General features: G+C 42.4%; 2 protein-coding genes across 3 annotated transcripts in view; both read left to right on the forward strand.

Moving 5' to 3' along the window:
• The first annotated feature begins 210 nt into the window (after positions 1-210).
• On the forward strand, positions 211-8,906 carry rad51c (RAD51 paralog C). The gene is made up of 4 exons (XM_061734668.1): positions 211-399; positions 1,471-1,714; positions 4,796-5,012; positions 7,232-8,906. Exons 1-4 carry the CDS (start codon positions 282-284, stop codon positions 7,730-7,732), a joined length of 1,080 nt encoding a protein of 359 aa, XP_061590652.1. The 5' UTR covers positions 211-281; the 3' UTR covers positions 7,733-8,906.
• Positions 8,907-14,480: 5,574 nt separating this feature from the next.
• srpk3 (SRSF protein kinase 3) overlaps positions 14,481-22,413 on the forward strand; it is a 53,953-nt gene continuing 46,020 nt past the window's right edge. Inside the window, exons 1-2 of one of the 2 annotated variants that reach the window (XM_061735152.1) lie at positions 14,481-14,835; positions 21,921-22,017. In XM_061735152.1, coding sequence (XP_061591136.1) covers positions 14,826-14,835; positions 21,921-22,017 — 107 coding nt within the window. In that variant the 5' untranslated portion in view covers positions 14,481-14,825. The remainder of the gene's footprint in view (positions 14,836-21,920; positions 22,018-22,413) is intronic. The other variant, XM_061735153.1, reaches the window with a different exon arrangement.

Genomic DNA, 22,413 nt, shown 5'->3' on the forward strand with positions numbered 1-22,413 from the left:
GCCCGGTCACACGGTCCTGTTCATCTTGGAGGGGAGTAACATGTTCCTCCTCTAAACAACTGACAAACTAAAAGCAATCTCCTGAAATCTAACAGTTGACACCGCTTCAGGAGGCTGCAGGACATATAACATGTCTTTCTATCTCGAAGAGGGAGTGAGTCTTATTTTGAAAAGTGCCGGCGGATGTCAGGCTGCAGCGGTAAATAGGAGTTCTCTGTGAGGATGCTGCCGTAGATGTACAGTACACAGCGGTTTATATACACCTGTATATATCTGAGAGGATGCTGCGACGAGTCTCCAGTTTGTGTCTGAGTCAAAGCTTGAAGGTGAAACTGGTTCGCGCTGGTTTCCAGTTCACCGCCGACCTTCTCCCCCCGAACCCCCAGAAGCTCAGCGCAGGTACCGCCGCAGCTCCGCGGTATGGCGGATTTATGGTTCCGCGTCACACCAACGCAGATCTTATAGCGTAGGGTACGCGGCGACGCGCGCCCTACGCCGCAGGTTTCGCCGTCGATTTGACGCGGAACCATAAATCAGGCTTTAGTTTTCATGAAACATACATGTACTCCAACTCTTATACCCTGAAATAAATACAGACTCCATTGATTCAGAAACGGACCGATCTCACTGGGTCTGGAGCTCATCAATAAACTGATGAGGTCGTTCCTTTATTGATCAGATCTGACCATAGACTTCAGTTTACATGTGGTCCAGTTCAGTCAGGCATGTTTTACATGTGCGAAATTAGGGATACGTTAAAAATGAGTCATTTACTGAAGGGCTGACACATTTATCCACATCTCAGGAGGATAAAAATGTAATTTCATCAATGAATGTGGTATTACTGCTATTTCAACATTTAGAGTCATCACCAGAAAAATAACTTATTTGACAATTTTCACCTGTAAATTTTCACTTGAAATAAGTAAAAAAAAATCTTCTCATTACAAGCAAAAAAATCTTGAAAATCTACTTGAAACAGGTGAAAATTGTTGTTTTTTCCAGTGATGAGTCTTGTTTTAAGTGTAATGAGATTTTTTTTACTAAAATGAGACATTTTAACTAGAAATAAGACAAATATTCTTGTTAAGATTGTGAGTTTTTGCAGTGATCCATTTGACTTATCCTGTGAAGGACAGAGTCATATTGATAAGTTCAGAAAAGTGTTTTTTATTGTTGTGTTTTGATGTATTTGATGTAAGCCCAGTGGATATTTAAAGCTTACAGAATGCTGCATTTAACTGCTGCTATGTCATTCCTGCAGTATTTCTGCAGGTGTTTTGGTCACTGCTATTATTTGTAATATATTATATTATTTGTAATCAGCACAAATTATCTGTCCCCATATGATCAAATCCACCAACCCCCCTGATTTATTTTTACAACTCCAGTACTGGATTTCAGTAAACTTCAGATTCCAGGAGATTTCAGGAATTCAACAGGCAGTTTCATCTGTGTGACTGGTTGCAGAGGCCGGACTGTCTGAGCAGGAGACCCTAGAGCTGCTGCAAGCTGTGCAGAACGGAGGAGGAGGAGGAGGAGGAGGAGGAGCAGCAGCCCCTCTCACAGCTCTGGAGCTCCTGCACAAGGAGGAGGAACTCGGGAGCATCAAGACATCCTCCTCACAGCTAGACGACGCTTTAGGAGGAGGACTTCCTCTGGGGAAGACAACGGAAATCTGTGGAGCTCCAGGAGTTGGAAAAACCCAGCTGAGGCGAGGAACACACACACACACACACACACACACACACACACACACACACACACACACACACAGAGCTAAGAACATTGAGATCTGGGGCCTCATCTATAAAGCTTGCTTGCGCAGAAAAAGCGCCTGAAAGTTGCGGAAGCTGGCATCTACGCAAAGCCTCGGATCTAAAAAGAAAAAACTAACCGAAAAATCTGCGTATCCCTACGGCAACCCAGACCCTCCCGTAAGAATTTACTTAAGACACGAGGAACTGGCGACGCAGGGTTTGAGGTGGTGAAATGAAGCCAGATTCATGTCATACTCTTAATAATGTCATCACATATCACAACATATATCAGACTTATAATAAAATAGCGCTGATCGTGTCCCTCTGTCTGTGAAGCCCAGCATCAGTCAGGACTCTGGTGCTGCTGCAGCTGCAGCCTCCTCATCACCCACCGCTTTACGACAGAACAAATGAGGGGCTTCGTATAGCGTTTAGGGGCTCCACGGAGCCTCTCATTTCTTCCCTAAAGGGACACAGATTTTTTTATATATATAATGAGTTTTACGCGCGCGTGAAACCTTTAGGTGCGGGTGTAAGCCTAAATTAGGGTCCTGCATTAAAACGACGCAGAGCCTACGGCGTAGGGTACGCGGCGACGCGCAGCTACGCCGTAGGCTCTGCGTTGGTGACGCGGAACCATAAACCCGCCCTGAGCAGCTCTGAGGGGAGGGAGGAGAGGAGGACGGGGAGCGGGGGGTGAAGCGGGGCTGCCGGGCCCTTCGCACAGGGTGTGATTTGCAGTTAATGGCTGATCCTACTGTTAGTTTTTAAACTATAAAAAGTGGGGGGGACAAAAACATGATTTTGAAAAGACGGGGGGACATGCCCCCCCCTGTTGCGCCCGGGGCACTCACGGCGTTCCGCGCAGCAACGCCGTGCTGCCTCTCACTCGCTGTATTTTATACTATTTATTTTTCTACTTTTACTGTGACCACAAAATAATGTGGTTTTCCTGTCCTCCACCTCATCCACAACATCTCCATCTCAGATCTCAGTGAAATTCAGTGGCACCGTGCGTGGCTGGACACCCTCTCATTCATTCTGACGCCAAACAGGCTGCAGGAAGCCACTGCACATGCTCAGCAGGCTCATTCATATGCAAAAACATACCATTTTTGGTATGAAGTGGGCGTGTAGAGGGCGGGATATGAGGCGGATTCAGCTGCGCAACTTTCCAGCTGGAGTGGACTGTGATTTATAAAGGGAACATTGCGTGGAAGTCTGCGTGCACGCGGTTTTATAGATCCAGATTTTTTTTGCGCCCGCCATTGGGTGTACGTGCACTTTTAGTATGAATTCTACGGACTCGATTTTAAATGAGGCCCCAGGTATTTTTGTCTCGGGCCCCGCCCCTTATTGGTTGCAGACACTTGTAACATTTGATGGTAGAAAAAGCACCTTTGTGGAGGTGTTTGCTGATAAAAACATGTTAAATAAAAGAGTGTTAGAAACTGTCATTTTAATTCACTTTTTATTCGTACTCTAACTTGAAAGTCACCTGAAGGAACTTTGTTGTTGTCTTTAAAAGACAACCCTGTGTGTTTGGTCCAGTTCAGTCCAGTTCTGTCCAGTAAAAACCAGTCCAGTCCAGTCCAGTCCAGTCCAGATCAGCCCAGTCAAAGACAATCCATTGCATGAAAATGATGAAAATAAGTCTTTTCAAAGTCACATATTTCCTGTACAGTAGATGTATATTTGATTGCTCGGTATGACATTTGTTTTAAACTCACAGAGGTGGTTTAAATACAGCAGTTGCATAGATTTGGTTGTTTACTATCACCAGGGCCTCTGCCACGACGGAATGTTTAGGTTATTTTAGTTTAGTTTAGTTTAGTTTATTTATTTAGTAATATAAGACAATTTGAAAAATGAATGTAAAAACATTGAAATAACATGAAGGAAAGGAAGAAGCCTTGTGGCTTCTATACAATCCTTTCCTTATATGAATAAAAAACACAACAAAAGCTACACAAGGGGGAGTAAAAAAACAAAAGACACAAAAGAAAATGTAACTCAGATTAAATAATAAACACTACAAAGATGAATTTTGAATATTGGAAAGGATGGTGATGATTTAAGAGATTTATTGAGTGAATTCCACAAGTGGTGAAAGATTGATGTTTAATGTTCTACAAAACGGTAAATTAAAATCATCTTTATTCCTTGTGGCATAAGAATGAATATCGGAACTAACACAAAAGAAATTATGAAAAGAAGAAGGAAGATCTTGTATATATTTTTTTTAATTTGAACATAAATAAACATGTTTTAAAAATGTTAATTTTATTGATGGATAATAATGAATAATTAATGAAAAGGGGAGCAGATGGCTCATATCTGTTTGCGTGTGATATCATTCTGAGAAACCTTTTTTGAATGATCAATAATTTATTAATATATGTTGAATGTGTCAAAGCCCAAACAATGTTGCAGTAATTAAGATGAGGGAAGATTAAACTATAATAGAGAGTTAAATGAGAGGAAGGAAGAACAAAAGGACAAACTTTTCTCAAAATACCAAGCATCTTCATAGATTTCATGCATACCGTATCAATATGTTGTTTCCAATTTAAATGATCATCGATAAAGACACCCAAGAATTTAGTATGAGTAACCTGGCAAATTTCAGATCCATTGATTATAATTCTTTTCTTTGGGAAATGTTTTGTTTTTGTTACTAAAAATCATGAAGTTGCATTTTTTTAATATTAAGAGTAAGCTTGTTCAGTTGAAACCATTTGAAGACATCCAATAATTCATTGTTTACATGATTGACATATAATGGTTCTTGCATTTGGCCCAGCATGGTTTTGGAGGCGGAATAGCTCCAGTTTTCTTAGAAAAAAAGCAAAAGCAAAAAAACTCTAGTACCAGCCCCAAACTAGCACTGGAACCGCGTTAGTCAAAACTCTGACCTCTCTCTGACCCCCCCCTATTAACCTCCTCTCTCTCTCTGACCCCCCCCCCCCTAACCTCCTCCCTCTCTCTGACCCCCCTGACCCCCCCCCTGACCTGTTGCTGTGTGTTGTCTCCAGTCTGCAGGCAGCGGTGAACGTGCAGGTGCCGCGCTGCTTGGGAGGACTGGAAGGTCAGGTGATGTTCATGGACACGGAGGGGAGCTTCGTCCTCCAGAGAGTGGTAGACATCGCTGCCGCCACCGTCACACACTGCTCTCTGCTGGCTGGAGACCAGGACCAACGAGCTGCCATGGAGACGTTCACCGTGGAAACCATCCTGTCCAACATCTTCCTGGTAACAACTAGGGCTGGGGATTGTTAACAACCTCACCATTCCATTCAATTTCCACTCTTTAGGTTTCCATTCCATATCCATTTGATTCAATATTGATTTAAATGCTTCAATGTCGATTCAGTAACGCGTAGAAATACACGTATATACGGAAGAGTATCAGGGCCAGGCAGGAGAAAAATACAAATAATATTTTAGAGGAGGAAGATTTTTTTTTCATAATGCACTTCAAGAAAAAAGTCAAAATGTCGAGAAAAAAGTTGAAAAGTCGAGATTAATGTTGAAGTAGAATTTCGAGAAAAAAGTCGAAATGTTGAAAAAAAAGGCAAAATTTCGTCAATAAAGTCGAAATGTCGAGAAAAAAGTCGAAATGTCGAGAATATTGTTGAAGTAGAATTTTGAGAAAAAAGTTGAAATGTCGAGAAAAAAGGCGAAATTTCAACTTTATTCACAAAATTTCAACTTTTTTCTCAAAATTGTATTTCAACATTAATCTCGACATTTTGACTTTTTTCTCGAAGTGCACAATAAAAAAAATCTTCCACTCTCAAATTTTTTTTCTCTTGCCTGGCCCTAATACTCTTCCGTACCTGTTGGCAATTTTTCATTATTTTTATTTTCATGCCTATAACACATGGCATGTTACTTCATATAGAAATGAACTGAGCAATTAAACTTAGCAGCACCATAATGGCTCACTTGTGCATTTGTACTGTAGTACAAAAGTTCAAATAAAAAAACACACATGACAGTTCTGTGTCAACATGATCTGCAGGTTTGTCCTGTTGCTGTTGTATTTTAGTTCTGCCTGGCACAACTTAAGCTGCTTTAACATAGAGCGTGGTTTGTGCCGCGCCCACCCCTGGGTAGGGTAGAACCTCCACCACCTTCTCTCCTATTGGACACAACTTTCTCTCTTCTCCCTTCTCTCCAATTGGATGTCGTCTCAGCGCAGCGCAGTGAAATGAAAATTTTTTCAATTCAGGCAGGCAGGCGCGGCGCAAACGCAGCGGCCAGCGCGCTCCGAGCTCGGCGGCAGAGCGGTCTGCTCTTGCGCCGCGGCAGCACATACACAATGAATGGGATCGACAGTGGCGGTCTGCGCTTTGTGCCCTCTCTGTGAAAGGGGCTTTACACACCACCCTACTTTTCTCCGCTTCTCGTGTTCCTTCTTTAAATGGGAATTCAAAATGAGTCCAAACGTCTGATCTGAAAGATTTTCCGCTTGCCATCGTCGTTGTTTGCTCGCGTGCAGCCACCGTCCACAAAACGCGAACAGAGCTGGTAGAGGAGCCAAAAATTGTACTCAAGTAAAAGTACTGTTACTTCAGAATAATATGACTCAAGTAGAAGTAAAAAGTAGTCATCCAAATAATTACTTGAGTAAAAGTAAAAAAGTACTTGGTGAAAAAACTACTCAAGTACTGAGTAACTGTTGAGTAACGTCTGATTTATTTTTTTAACACAACCATTCAAACAGACAAAGGTACAAAATAATCATCTTCAGGCAAATTAAATCAATAAAATAATAAAATAAATTAAAATAATCTTAAAGTAAATTCAAGTACTTTAATAAATAAAATAATAACAGAATAAAAAATAAATTAAGCACAAGTAGCACAAAATTTCCAACCTTTGTACTTTTCTTTTTTAACCAGGCAGAACTAGAACAAACATGAACTCATAGAAACTCTGTGTGTGTTTGAGTCTGTGTAAATGTGACAAAACATGCAAAAACAAACATTTTTCCCAAAGAATCACCCAGTGATGTCATGAGATTGACGCGTACGCGGATAAAAGGGATAAAAGAAAAGTAACAGCTCAACGTAGCCTAATGTAGCGGAGGAAGAGGAACAGTTTCTTCTTCACAAATCTACTCAAGTAAAAGTAAAAAGTATAGTGATTCCAAACTACTCCTAAAAGTACAACATTTCCCAAAACTTACTCAAGTAAATGTAACGGAGTAAATGTAACTCGTTACTACCACCTCTGAACGCGAATCATAAGAAAATGCTGTGCACAGCGCCCCCAATGGCCAGGAGGTGAATCCATTCAGAGGCTTTGCTTAATCCATATTGAACCAGGGCGGGGATAATTGCGATGCATCGATTTTTCGATATTTTTACCCACCTGTAGTAACAACTGAGCACAGCTCTGGTTGTCACGATACAGTCCCGCTGCTCATCCTGGTTCTGATTGGGTGCCTGCTTCCTCTCTTCCAGGTGCGTTGCCATGACTACGCGGAGCTGCTGGCTCAGCTCCACCTGCTGCCAGAGTTCCTGAGGGACAGGCCGAAGCTCCGCCTCCTGGTGATCGACAGCGTGACCTTCCCGTTCCGACAGCAGCTCAATGACCTCTCATTGAGAACACGCATCCTCCAGGGCCTCGCTCAGCGGCTCATCGCCATGGCAACGTCTAACGACGTGGCCGTGTTAATCACCAACCAGATGACCACCCGGCTGCGGGGCGGCCAGGCCCAGCTGGTGCCGGCCCTGGGGGACACCTGGGGCCACGCCCCCAACGTCAGGCTGGGGTTACACTGGGAGGGCTCCCAGCGGGTGGTGGCCGTGTTGAAGTCTCCAGGTCAGCCCAATGCAGCTGTTCCCTACCAGATCACCTCCGAGGGCTTCAGAGACGCTCACCAATCAGAGCAGCTGCAGCGCAAACGGCCCCGAACTCACACAGACCAATCAGCTTCCAGCTCCATAAACACCAGCAGGTGATTGGTCAGAGGCTTCCAGACATTTACAGACTTCTGTTTTTTCCGTCTCCGAAACAACCATGAAAATAGTTGGTCACAATAAATTAATTTCACCTTTAGTTTGGTAGTTTTGTTTGATTCCTGCAGATGGAGACGGAGCAATTTTACACCTCTTCACCTGTCCTCGTATTTCTGAAAAGACACATTTTGATGAGTGAAAAAACGTACTAACATGTTTGTACAACATGTTTAAACCACCAGGTGACTATCCGGACTGAAACTGAATGCATTTACAGGACTGTTAGAATATTGTGATAAAGTTCTTTATTTTCTGTAATGCAATTAAAAAAAACAAAAATGTCATACATTCTGGATTCATTACAAATAAACTGAAATATTGCAAGCCTTTTATTATTTTAATATTGCTGATTATGGTTTACAGTTTAAGATTAAGATTCCCAGAATATTCAAATTTTTTGAGAAAGGATATTTGAGTTTTCTTAAGCTGTAAGCCATGATCAGCAATATTAAAATAATAATAAAATAATAATAAAAATAATAATTTCTGAGACAGTCCTGTAGATTACTAGGAATGACACTTGAGAGAGATAGATTTAATTAATCGGTTGCATGCAAGTGCGTCAAAACATACATCAGGGATCTCGATGCAGGAATGACACGGAATAAGAAATGCTAAGGGATTTTGAACACCACAAAATAAACTATGATTCTGATAAGCAGGTCATTGTGACACCAGATATTCTTTCAGGGACAAAATATGAGTCTGTACCCAGGCCAAGGCCGATATTTCCATCACTATTCCAGTTTTTTTTTTTAAACTACAAAAACTAATCATGAAGTGTGATATAATGAGTCCTCTGTGCCAGCGTCAGCCCCGTTAGTGAGTCTGACACCTTTGTCAGCCCTTTCAACAACTACTGAGGTGATCTTCCTCTCAAAGAGATCCACTAAAACGTGATGTTAGCACGGCTCATGCAGAGTTAGAAAAGTTAGTTTCAACAGTTCAATAGTGTTAGCAGCATACTTGGATAAGGAATATACAAAAATGGAAAATGAGCTAAAGAAGACATTGGAAGTTATTTTGCACTTTTATTCTGAATAATAGCCTATATATTCAGCTTGTTAATAGTTTTGTGTTATTTATTTCAGAGGTCATTTAGAAAGGAAAAAAAGGCTTTTATTAGGCTATGATGTTTTAGAAAATCCCGCGTTTATTCAGCTTATGACTGACTTAAATAAATTGCCATTTAAAAATAGCTTTTGTTTGTGTCAGATTTGTTTGTACAAACCATAATGCTTAGCAGATTTCAGTGATGTGAATGCAAATGAATTGAAACTGTCAAGTTGATCAACACTTTGTATTATTCTCCATACAGTACCTGCTGAAATGAAGGCTAGAGGGGCATTAATGGGAGCGTTTAAAATAATGTTTTTTTTTTTTGTTTTTTTTCTCTTTTCCCCTTGTCTGCACACATTAATGATTGATACCATGACGGTAGAAACCAAAAGTATATATATGTGCATTATTACTATATTTAATATATATACATATATATACGCATACATATGCGTACACATACATAAATATACACATACAAACCCAGTGATTTTTTTTTTTTTTTTTTTTGGGGGGGGGGGGTGACGACATCCACTGCCAATCCAGGAAGCAGGAACACACGGAAACACACGTCAAGCACTGGAAATCTGCAACAAAAAACCACAAACAAAGCACGAAACCGGCACGGAGCCAACCAAGACAATAACAGCAATCGACCTAAATCTTGAGATCTGATCGCAGTCTGAGCTAAGCTACCGCTACCGCTACCTAACCCCAAAAACTAGAGAGCCAGCATGCAGGTGAACAAGCCAGTGTGTATGTCTATGTGTGTGTGTGTGTATGTATATGATCATGTGTGTGTGTGTGTGTGTGTGTGTGTGTGTGTGTGTGTGTGTGTGTGTGTGTGTGTGTGTGTGTGTGTGTGTGTGTGTGTAATAAACCAAACAAAGTTCCACCTGAAGTGTATCTATAGTGGGGGAGGGGGGGGAGCAACCCCGCCACCCGCGAGACCAGAGGCCGACACGGAAGAGCCCGGAACCCAGGCCACCGGCAACCCCACAGAGGGGAGAAGTAGGAGGGAGGCAACCCACCGCCTGCTAGGCCGCCCCCCCCCCCCCCCCGGCGGCGGCCGAGGGGGCCCGCGGGTGGGGCCCCCACGGCGCGGGAAGAAGCAGCCAGGGATCCCGCTGCGGCGGACCGCGACCCAGGCAATCCCCGGCCACCCGGCCAGGAGGCCCTCACCCTTCAGGCCAACGACCCCCACCCGGCAGGGGGCCAGCCTGCCCGGAGAGACAGAGCCGCCCCGGCCGCCGACGCGGGCAGGCGCACCCGCCCCCCACGAAAGTGGCCCTCCAAGACCAGAGGGGCGCCCCGCCGCAGAGGCAGCGGGGGGGACCGGAGACGGGCCCGGAGAGAGGGAACCCCCCAACAAGGCGACACCCGTGCAGGCCCGATAACGGAGGGCCCCAGACCCAGGCATCCCATTCATTCATCCATTCACCTATCCGATATCTATACTAATAATAATATGATATACTATACATAATAATAATACTAATAATAATAATAATAATAATAATAATAATAACCATCTTTGTATAATATAATATTGATAAATTATTAAGTTTTGATGTCCTGCCAATGGAGGCCCAAATCCTCCATGGCAGGACCCTTCCATACCGCATTCTCACCGACACAGACACACAATCACGCACCGTTTCCCCCTCCCCGGGGGGGTCCAGCACCGCCAGAAGGCGCCCCAGGCTGCACGGCGAGCCCCGCCAGGCCCGGGTATCCAGACCCACCTATCCCAGGCCGGTGAGGGAACGCGGGTGATGTGGGACCCCCTCCCCCCCCTGGTGTTGAGTGCATGTGATTAATGCCATAAAAACAGGGAGGGGGGAAATAATAATAATAATGTTTTTTTTTAAGTAACTAAAAAGTTACTTTTCATAGTACCTCATTACCACTTCTCTAAGTAACTGAGTTACTAACTGAGTTACTTTTTAATGAAGTAACTAGAAACAGTAACTAGTTACTATTTTTCAGCACAACACTGGTGTTGGAGGAGTCTGGACCAGTGGAAGATTGAAAGAGTGGATGAGAGCCAGAAACTCATTAGCCTGTTTTTACCAATGTGAATGTTCATGTCTCCCAGTATAATTAGTGGAGAGCATCATCAGGAATGTCAGAGAGAATCATGTCCAGTTCAGAGATGAAATCATCTATGATGCCTCTATGTTGACCAGAATGTATGCAGTAGAGGGCTTAGAGATCTTTACTGCATTATATTTTTTTATTTTTGAGTGATGAGGAGTTAGAAATGGAACAGATGGATGTGAAAATCCACTTTTTGGACGTTAAAAAGTCTGTACCACCTCCTCGTCCAGCAGAGCGAGGAGTTTGAGTGAATTCTTCATTTACGGATGGAGCAGCTGTAGCTGTGTTTTCTGGAAGTGTCAGTCAGGGCTAGGACCTGGCAGACAGATTTACCAAGGGACAACACAGATTTTGAGGATTGCACTACCTAGGGGAGGCGCGTTTCGGTCTGTACCCATATCTGACCGGGATGGGTTGGATACACATTGTCTGCAACTTTGGTTGTACGGAGTTGAACGCTCATAATTCTGCTCGATGGACTCACGCAGGTAGACCCGCAGGTCTTTACCGTGTGTGGTCTTAAAATGTGGGCAATAACAACGCTGACGCTTCAGAGCACAGAGTGTGGTGAAATACCAGAAGTCAACCCAGCAGAGATCACTTAGCTAAATGCAACGGGCTGAAACAACAGCTTTCTGCTTTTCTGCAGTTACAAAACAATGGCCTCAAGTTATAGTCAAATACAGACAGTCTTGGGTAAAATACTTTGGAAAGTATTCAGTTTTTTTTACTGAACACTAACATTTGAAGTTTGGTTTTAAAGGTGGAGGTGGTGTCAGCCTCCTTAACCCAAACTGGAAGTTGGTTCCATAGTAACGGTGCCTGATAGCAGAACGTCCACCCTCCAAATCTACATTTGGATACTCTAGGAACTACGAGTAAACCTGCACTCTGAGAACGGAGAACTTTGTTAGGAACGTAAGGCACTATCAGGCCTTGGAGAAACCAGGAGTTTGGTCATTTTGGGCTTTATACACAAGTAATAATAATTTGAATTGGATTCTGAGTTTTACAGGTAGCCAATGGAGCGACGCCAACACTGGAGAGACGTGGCCTCTCCTGCTGATTCCTGTCAGTACTCGTGCTGCTGCATTCTGGATCAGCTGGAGCCTATTCAGCAAATTACTTGGACATCCTGCTAATAAAACATTACATGAATGTAGTCTAGAAGATATAAACACGTGAATTAGTTTTTACACATCACTGTGGGAGAGGATGTTCCTAATCTTTGTGATATTATGGAGATGGAAAAATGCTGTCTTGATTAATATGCTGTTTAAACCACAAATCCTGATCAAAATAACACCAAGGTTTCTCACAGTAGCACTGGAAGCCATCGCAACACCATCTAATCCCTTCCCATGGTGTTTGGGACCAAACATAATAACCTCTGTTTTACCCCCACCACGTAATTATATGCATCTTACGGCATGTTTTTTATTTTATTTTTATTTTCTTGATTTGATGGGAGCTGCACCCTATCACCCTCTACTGACCAGCTGCCACTGGTACTTACAGTAAGAAAACAAGTAATATAAGTAAAAAAATATAAAAACACAGCTGAAAGATTAAGACAGTAGAAAATAAAGAATACTAAAGATAGTAAATAAAATGTGAAAAAAACTCAATTATCCACCTAGTGTACTTAATGATAATTGTAAAACAATGAGGCACTTGCACGGATAGGACAGGGACTGAGCTGTGATTCTGTGTGCATGGTAAGGTGCTCTATGAGAGTGAGTGTCATGGTGATGGTGCAAATAAATACATTGATCTGGTCCAGTATTGTTGTACCAATAAGAGAAAAAACATGTTATTTGATACATACAATGTTGAATTCAATTATTTAAAAAAAAAAAACAGCGGGCCACGTGACCATGTGTCCATTGTCTTATAGCGTCTGCCTGATATCTAAAATCCAGAGGTGGGTAGTACTTACTTGAGTAAGTTTTGGGAAATGTTGTACTTTTAGGAGTAGTTTTGAATCACTATACTTTTTACTTTTACTTGAGTAGATTTGTGAAGGAGAAACTGTTACTCTTACTCCGCTACATTAGGCTACGTTGAGCTGTTACTTTTCTTTTATCCATTTTATCCACGTACGCGTCAATGTCATGACATCACTGGGTGATTCTTTGGGAAAAATGTTTGTTTTTGCATGTTTTGTCACATTTACACAGACTCAAACACACACAGAGTTTCTATGAGTTCATGTTTGTTCTAGTTCTGCCTGGTTAAAAAAGAAAAGTACAAAGGCTAAAAATGTTGTGCTTTGTGCTTAATTTATTTTTTTATTCTGTTATTATTTTATTTATTTTATTATTTATTAAAGTACTTGAATTCAATTTAAGATTATTTTAATTTAAGCTATTTTTTATTTTTTATTCCTTTTAATTTATTTTATTGATTTAATTTGCCTGAAGATGATTATTTTGTACTTTTGTCTGTTTGAATGGTTGTGTTAAAAAAATAAATCAGACGTTACTCAACAGTTACTCAGTACTTGAGTAGTTTTTTCACCAAGTACTTTTTTACTTTTACTCAAGTAATTATTTGGATGACTACTTTTAACTTCTACTTGAGTCATATTATTCTGAAGTAACAGTACTTTTACTTGAGTACAATTTTTGGCTACTCTACCCAGCTCTGCTAAAATCTACAAGTCCCATCTTTATTCTCATATCCATATGTCTCCTCCTCCTCCCATGGAGCTGCTGCGATACGTCAACGTCGCCGCCATATTGGATGTTCAAGACTGCGCTGTAAACTAATACAAGTAAATTATCTTATTTTCATAAAGTGCCTTTCTACAAAGAAATGTACGTTTTACGTCTCATTTATTCATTCACACACGCAGTAATATACTTGGGAAACAGTAAGGCACCAAATATAATATATTACATTTTCTCAGATGGAAAATAAAATAAGAACTTTATTGATCCCACATAGGAGTAATTCATGTTATATCAGCTATAGAGAGCAAGGTAGTGCCGAAAAACAATATATAAAGAGAAACACATTCTCATCAACAAAACAAATTTAAAAATTTTCAAATAACAAAATAACATATTTGAACCATTTTTCAGACAATACAATAACATTTGAACCATTTTTCAGACAATAAAATAAATGAAAAAATCTGTTAAATCATCAAATCATCAACAAATATGTTTTGTTGATGAGAAAATATGTTTCTCTATTTTTCTTATTTTTGTGAGGGGGGATATATATTGTTTTTCGGCACTACCTTGTTCTCTATAGCTGATATAACATGAATTACTCCTATGTGGGATCAATAAAGTTCTTATTTTTGCCATCTGAGAAAATTAAATATATTATATTTGGTGCCTAGCTGTTTCCCAAGTATATTCGTACGTGTGTGAATGAATAAATGAGACGTAAAAAGTACATTCCTTTGTAGAAAGGCGCTTTATGAAAATAAGTCAATTTACTTGTATTAGTTTACAGCGCAGTCTTGCCACATCCAATATGGCGGCGACGTTGACGTATCGCAGCAGCTCCATGGGGCGGATACGTTAAATGTTTATTCTCACCTGCTCCCGTCAGTCCCTGTACAGCGTGGTCGCTCACCGCGCATGCGCACAGCTCGGTGTCTGGTGTCAAACAGCTGTTGGATCCGTGATTCAGAACACGAGGGCCCGGGCCAGACTCGGTGCTGAACCCGAACACAGAACACACAGGCCGGCCCGGACCGGGGAAGAACCGCCGCTGACGGAGGGAATAAGGTGAAGGGGCTAAGAGGCTAACGGGCCGACAGGCCGGTGCGGATCAGCTGTTCTCCCCCTGGTGCTGCTGGACTGGTCTATATCAGTCAGCGTGAGTCTGATCCGGTTCGGCTGCAGGATCGGAGGTCGATATGTTGATAGGTAAGTTATGCGAGACCGAACCAGGTGTTCACAAACCCAGAGTTTACAGGACTGTCTCAGAAAATTAGAATATTGTGATAAAGTTCTTTATTTTCTGTAATGCAGTTAAAAAAACAAAAATGTCATACATTCTGGATTCATTACAAATCAACTGAAATATTGCAAGCCTTTTATTATTTTAATATTGCTGATTATGGCTTACAGTTTAAGATTAAGATTCCCAGAATAATCTAATGTTTTGAGATAGGATATTTGAGTTTTCTTAAGCTGTAAGCCATGATCAGCAATATTAAAATAATAAAAGGCTTTGCAATATTTCAGTTGATTTGTAATGAATCCAGAATGTATGACATTTTTGTTTTTGTAATTGCATTACAGAAAATCACAATATTCTATTTTCTGAGACAGTCCTGTAGGGTCTCTGTCCTCCTGAACTCTGGGGCTGTGAATCACAGGGTTATGTCCATACTAGTCCATGTTCCAGACCAGATATCAGCACCACTCAAGGTGACCAAACTTACTTATAATTTTTGAAAAGATCCATGTCTATAGATGATATTCTGGTATGATAATTTTCCTGAGTGGCAGCTGGATCAGAGTTATCAGCTCATGAAGTTAACACCCCCTTCAGGTTAATTGATGATTCTAAATTGGGTGTATTATACATTTCCTGAATCCTTATGGTCCTGTGAGTATTCCAGTTTTTGTATTTTTTTTTCTTTTAATATTTTTTGTATTTTGTGTTCTAATGTTGTTTATAAAACTAGGCTGGTTCCTTATCTCATTGTTATGTCCTTTATGTGGTGTATTTGTATGATAAAGACCAGTTTGTGACATCAGCCTAGTGTCTGTTATAGTTTCATAGGAGCCCAATGATGCTCTTCTAGTTTAAGGCTCACAATGACCGGTAACAACAATATAGTAGGGGTATATTATACATTTCCTGAATCCTTATGGTCCTGTGAGTATTCTAGTTTTTGTATTTTGTGTCTCTGTTGTTCCTAGTTGACACAGGGCTAAAAGATAGTATATCATTTAGGCGAAAATTGTGTAAAAATGTGTGTTGTTTATAGTTTAAAGAGCTGCAGTGACCTCTATGTTGGTCAGAAAGATTCACATCTTAGCTTGAATGAATGCTTAAAAGGTCCCATTTTAAAATTATACCAAAGACAATATAGTGAAACATTGACAGATAAATCCTGTACATGAGTCTAAACCAGGATATGCACCAGCATCTAAAATGTAATTTTCTCAACTTCATGAGCTGATAACTATGATCCAGCTGCCACTCAGGAAGGTTATAATACCAGAATATCATATATAGACATGGATCTTTTCAAAAATCATAAGTAAGTTTTGTCACCTTGAGTGGTGCTGACAAGTGAAATTTTGGGCTCTGGCCCCTGGATTAAACTCTGGGGCTGTGAATGACAGGGTAATGTCCATGCATTCGTCCCATGGTTGAAGGTCCAGATGACATGCTAAATTTAAATAAGAAGTTTTGTCGTCCGGCTGATGGGTGGACATCGTGGAGATATCACTGAATATCTTCAGGGTTTTCTGTAGATGTAAAACAACAACTTTAACTCCCCTTGCCCGTATTTGTTGTGGCTCCTGGGTTAAAGGGGCGGGGCCAGACATTTGTCCCAACCCACTCTGCTTATGTGGTGTGCCTTTATTTTGATTGTCGTTCATCTTTGCTCTACCTCACAGGTTCAAAAAATGTAAAAGAAAAAACAAAAAACGATGAACGAACCTTTCGGTCACGTGAGCAGTGGTTTGGAAGCCTCCTTTTTTTTCAGGGCGCCGCCCTGTTGCTTGGCAAACCAGGGAGCATGTCCCTGTTGTCTATAGAGGGTCTGCATTAACATCACTTTCCAACTGGACCACGCCCCCTTAAGCTTGAGATATACTTGCAGTTCAGACCGTGTACGCATCATGGCTGCCACGCGTATCCTGCGTTCATTTGACGCGTCGACGTGCACGTTCTCAAAAAGACACTGAACGCGTACGCGACCTGCAGTTCTTCCTCTGGCCACGAGTGGTGCTGGTCCCGGTCTGATACCGGCTGGTCCCGGTCGGATACCGGCTGGTCCCGGTCGGATACCGGCTGGTCCCGGTCGGATACCGGCTGGTCCCGGTCGGATACCGGTTGGCCACAAGTGACGACACAGAGGTCGCTGGTGCCGTTTCCTTTGCCGAGATCGCAAATGAAGCAATGTTATAATCTCCTCTTCATCCAATGTTGTCATGTAAACTTGTTTTTTGTTCAAATCCACTACTGCTACTACCGCTACTACTAAATATTTAATCACTTTTCCAACTGTTGCTCTCCTCACTGCCCCCTATCGGTAGGGGGCAGTGAGGAGAGCACGGTACAACGTGCCCTCCTCGCATACTACGCGAGCGACATTGCAGTTTGTGGTCGGACGCGAACGCAAGCACCAACAGCAAGTATATCTGGGGCTTAAGACATGTCTGAAGTTTAGCCAACGGTTCTGTTTCATCTGGCTTCATAGACGTAGACATAGATTGTTATTTTTCATCCTGATTGGGTAACGTATTGCGTCACTTCCTGTTGTTTGCAGTCTGTTGCCGTTGTACGGTGTTGCAGGCTCTGATTTCTCCAGACTTTTTTGTCTAAACTTAGATTTTTTTCTGGTAAAATAGTACTATATCTGGTAAACTTCTGTCTTTAATTCAACAGTCGCATATTATTCTAACCGTAACTTTAATTGTCACCAATCACCGGTACATTTTTTAGCCTCTTAGCATGTCCTCCTCTTCTCCCACCGTTTCACCTCTTTGCTGCTCAGTGTGTGAAATGTTTAGCTATTCCTATGCCTCCTTTAGCGAAGACGGTAAGTGTCTGAAGTGTAGTTTATTGGTAGAATTGGAGGCGAGGCTCAGTCAGTTAGAGGTCCGGTTCCGCCAACTAGGCCACAGTCCGATAGACTCGTCAGCTAGCCAGGCTAAGATAGCGGCGGACCGGCCTGTAGCAGCTGCTGTTAACCGCTCCCCTGCAGCTCCTGAATAGCCGGCCAGGCAGGGCGGCTGGGTGACAGTTCGGAAGAAGCTAAAGGGCGCACGGAACACCACCACTCGCTTCATCTGTCTAACCGATTTTCCACACTTAGCGACACACCCGTTGAGAAACCGACCCTGGTGATTGGCGACTCCATAGTCAGGCATGCGACCATAGTTAGCTGCATCCCGGGGTCCAGAGCGGGCGACATTGAAGCAAATTTGAAGCTGCTGGCAAAGAGTAATCGTAAATTTAGTAAAGTTATCATACATGTCAGCACTAATGACAGCTGTCTACGCCAGTCGGAAGTCACTAAAGTTAATATTGTGTCGGTATGTAACTACGCCAAAACCATGTTGGACTCTGTAGGTTTCTCTGGTCCTCTTCCCAATCTGACCAGTGATATGTTTAGCCGCATGTTATCGCTCTGCCGCTGGTTGTCTCGGTGTTGTTCAGAAAACAACGTGGCCTTTATTGACAATTGGAAGACGTTTTGGGGAAAGCCCGGGCTGATTAGAACAGACGGCATTCATCCTGGGCGTCATCTTGGACTCCACCCTCTCTTTCCAGTCACACATCAAATCTGTCACCAAATCTGCCTTCTACCACCTCAGAAACATTGCACGTCTCCGTCCCTCACTCTCTGACTCTGTGGCAGAAACACGTTTTTATCACCTCCCTACTGGACTATTGTAATGGAGTCCTATCCGGGGTTCCAAGTAAAACCTTGGGCAGGCTCCAGTACGTGCAGAACTCAGTTGGTTCTCACCCACACCAAGCCCTGGCAGCACATCACCCCCACCCCCATCCACCTCCACCCTCATTCACCTCCACTGGCTACCCGCATACAGTACAAACTTCTCCTACTCACCTACCTCACCAGTCTCGCCCCCCATTACCTGTCTGACCTCCTTCATCACCACATTCCCTCCCGGAACCTGCAGTCTTCAGACGCTGGTCTGCTCTCCATCGCCCGGACCAAACTGAATACCGTCGGGGACAGAGCCTTCAGTGTTGCTGCCCCCCCCTACTGTAGTACTACAGTACTACAGTACCGCCCTCTGGAACTCTCTCCCTGCCGTAATCCACGACTCCCCTTCTCTGGACAGTTTCAAAGCACAACTCAAAACCCACCTTTTCACCCCGGCCTTTCCCCATTAAGTGAAACCCCTCCCTGTTGTTTTGTCCCAGTTGTGTTTTTGTTTTGTTTGTTCTTTTCCTGTTTTTCTGTAAAGCAACCTTGGGTTCCTTGAAAGGCGCTATATAAGTGCAAATGATTATTATTATTATTATTATTATTATTATTATTATTATTATTATTATTATTCTCTAACCTCATTATCTATGTGGGATTCTGAGTGGGCGGGGCTATGATAATGAGGCTCTGTGCTGATTGGCTGCCTGAATGACGCAATACATCGCTACGGAAAAATGGCGGAAGCTCCGGCCGGCGGAGTTAGTTGTGGGCGTGGTTTCACGCATCGGAGGCCAACCTATGTAAATAGCATTTTGGTTACGTAACGAAAGGGAGCAGAATCTGAACGGTTTGTAGAAGCCACATCACACTGGAAGGATCATCAGGGCGGCTGTACAGACACTGCAGAATTTGGTTGCTTTCCTCCTTCTCCGAGTCGGCAAGCTGAGGGGAGACCACTTTTTATATGTAAAAGCAAGAGAAAACATGTTTTTAATAATAGGTCCCCTTTAAATAAATGCGCATTTGGTACCAATTAGAGAGCAAAAAATTTGATGTGGACTACGATCATTAAGCTCCAAGTCTTTATTAGTAAATGATCTAAGTACAGAGACCAGGGGTGATATTTTCTATTTAACAGAAACATGGCTACAAGAGGAAGAGTATGTTAGTTTGAATGAATCGACTCCGCCCGCCTACTTTAATCATCATATTCCTAGAAGCACGGGCCGAGGCGGAGGAGTCGCAGCAATTTATAGTCTTCTAGTCTTCAAACAAAATCTGAACCTAAATGTGATTATAATACATTCAAAAGCCTCACGCTTAGTCTAAAACTCCCGAGCTGGAAATCAGAGAAGCCAGTTGTGTTAGTGGTAGTGTACCGGCCTCCTGCTGGTGCTTATCTAGAGTTTCTGTCTGAATTTTCAGATTTCCTATCTGGATTATTGATCAGTACAGATAAATTCATCATAGTGGGTGACTTTAATATTCACAGGGATGTTGAAAGCGATAATCTTAAATAAGCTTTCAATTCTCTTCTAGAATCAATGGGTATCTCACAAAAAGTGGACAAACCGATGCACTGTTTTAATCATACTCTCGATTTCGTTCTCACCTACGGTGTTGAACCTGATGATCTGTTGGTGTCGCCTATAAACTCCCCTTATCCAACCACTATTTAATAACGTTTGAATTTAATATTGTTGATGTTGAAGCGCAAAATAAGAGTTATTATTTTAGCTAAAGTAGTTCCGATCGCGTCATTTTCATTACATCGGTATTTGGCCAAAAAAGTATCGGGACATACCTAGTTATTAATGTTTTTAATATATATTAATTATTAAATCATTTTACAATTGTATTTAACAACTGTATTTAACAATACAGACAGTTGATGTTTATAAGATATTGCTTTTGGGCGGTGGCTGGAAGAGACGTTTGTGCTGGAGGGGAAAGAAGCGTGGCTAACAGAAAGCTAACAACAGCTAGCCTACACTCAGATAAACGGAGACAATGGGGGGCACGGTGGCGCAGCTTGTAGTGCAGCCGTCTCTTAGCAAGAAGGTCCTGGGTCGCTGTGGGCGCTGAAGTGCGTGTTAGTTCCCCCATGACTTCAGCACCCTGGATGGGGTTGGCGAAAGGATCTTTCTGTGTGGAGTTTGCATGTTCTCCCCGTGTTCCCTTGGGTAGCTAATGTGAGCTACCCTCACAAAAACATGCAGCAGTCCTGGGCTCTACTGCCCCCTCTGGCCAACCAGGGCGCCAGATGGGGTGGGGAGGATCCGGCCGGAATAACGTGATCCTTCCACGCGCTACGTCTGGCCAGAGAAGCCCCACCCTGTCTGGTGAAAAGAAGCTGCTGCTCACTCCTCAGGTTAAGGAGGAGACCTGAGCTCAGTGCAGGGTAGGAGCACTGGGTGATAAAATGGGGGGAAAAAACCGGGATAAAAAAAAAAAAAAAAAAAAAGATAAACCGAGACGATGTCTGAAGTGTGGAAACACTCCTAAACTTGAAAGTGAAGGTAGCCAGGCGGACATTTCGCGTGGAAGAACGACAAATACGACAAACCTTAGACACACTGTAGTGTTGTGTTTATCCGTCCTCTCGGTGACAACAACACAGGGATGACGGACTGCTATTTTGCGGGCTGGTGTTACGGTAAAGGGTCCCTCTCTGAACAACCACACTTGGTTCCTATGCTCTGCGTAACATCATTACAACACAGTGACAGAAAACTAGAACAGCCGCCATGAAAAGCTGCGGCTAATCATGTCATGCTGTTGAGAATTCTGCACTAAAGTTAAGCCAAAATGTATTTTAATTTTCTTATTGATTGTGATTGTGAGTTTGACTGGATGTCATTCAACTTTCATTCAACCTAGAAACTACCTCCTTTGAAGTCAAATTAATTTATTTTTGCTATTGCACTATTCTGCGCTTTTTGTTTTAGTTTACAATTTCATGTTTATATATTTTGTGGCACCAGTGCTGATAAGCTTTGTTTTGATCCAAACAGTGAAAAGAAATATATGTCCGTGTTGGAGAGAATGGACAATAAAAGAAACTTGGGACAATTTGAGTTTTAGTCCTCCTTTTTTTTTTTTTTACTTCATTGCCAAAATGATCTGATCGGGAAAAAAGTATCGGAATTGTATCGGGAGCCAAAAAAAGTGATCAGATCGGGAAAAATCAGGATCGGCAGATACTCAAACTCCCTGACTGAAAGACATCAAAACAGTTATTTACTGTCAGGATGGTGCACCAGAGAGTAGTTGCTGTGCAGAGTTTCAGGACCTGCATTTGCTGAGTTTCACACCTTTTTTTTTTTATCTAAAAAACTTGTTTGTTTGTTTGTTGTTTTTCAGCAGCAGTGAACTCAGGAACCCGAGGCTCCGCACCCTCCAGCAAGAAGCACCGCCGGAGAGGCAAAAAACACCGTAAAGTCCAAGCTGACGGCAGCCGGTGAGATCCAAGCACACACACACACACACACACACACACACACACACACACACACACACACACACACACACACACACCAGTAAGACACTTGTCAGCTGCTTCAACACTGGTACCTGTCTGATAGGGGCTTTTCCATCAACTCAAAATTAGTGCTGGTGCTAAGCCGATGCTAGAGCCAGTTCCAAACAGGTTCTGCAAAGAATTGGATTGATTTTCCACTGGCTGGAAAACACTGGAGAACCAGGACCCAACGTCATTTATTATGTCACCAATGCACAAGCAGGAATTCCATAAAAGGAGTGTGATATCCTTCAGCGTAACGGCAATGGAAATTTAATTTCTGTATGTGTAGACTTTGATACTGGCCCTAAAAATCTTGTTTGTCTGGAATTAACT

The sequence above is a fragment of the Cololabis saira genome, chromosome 12 (genome assembly GCF_033807715.1).
Source record: "Cololabis saira isolate AMF1-May2022 chromosome 12, fColSai1.1, whole genome shotgun sequence".
Taxonomy (NCBI): Eukaryota; Metazoa; Chordata; class Actinopteri; order Beloniformes; family Belonidae; genus Cololabis; species Cololabis saira.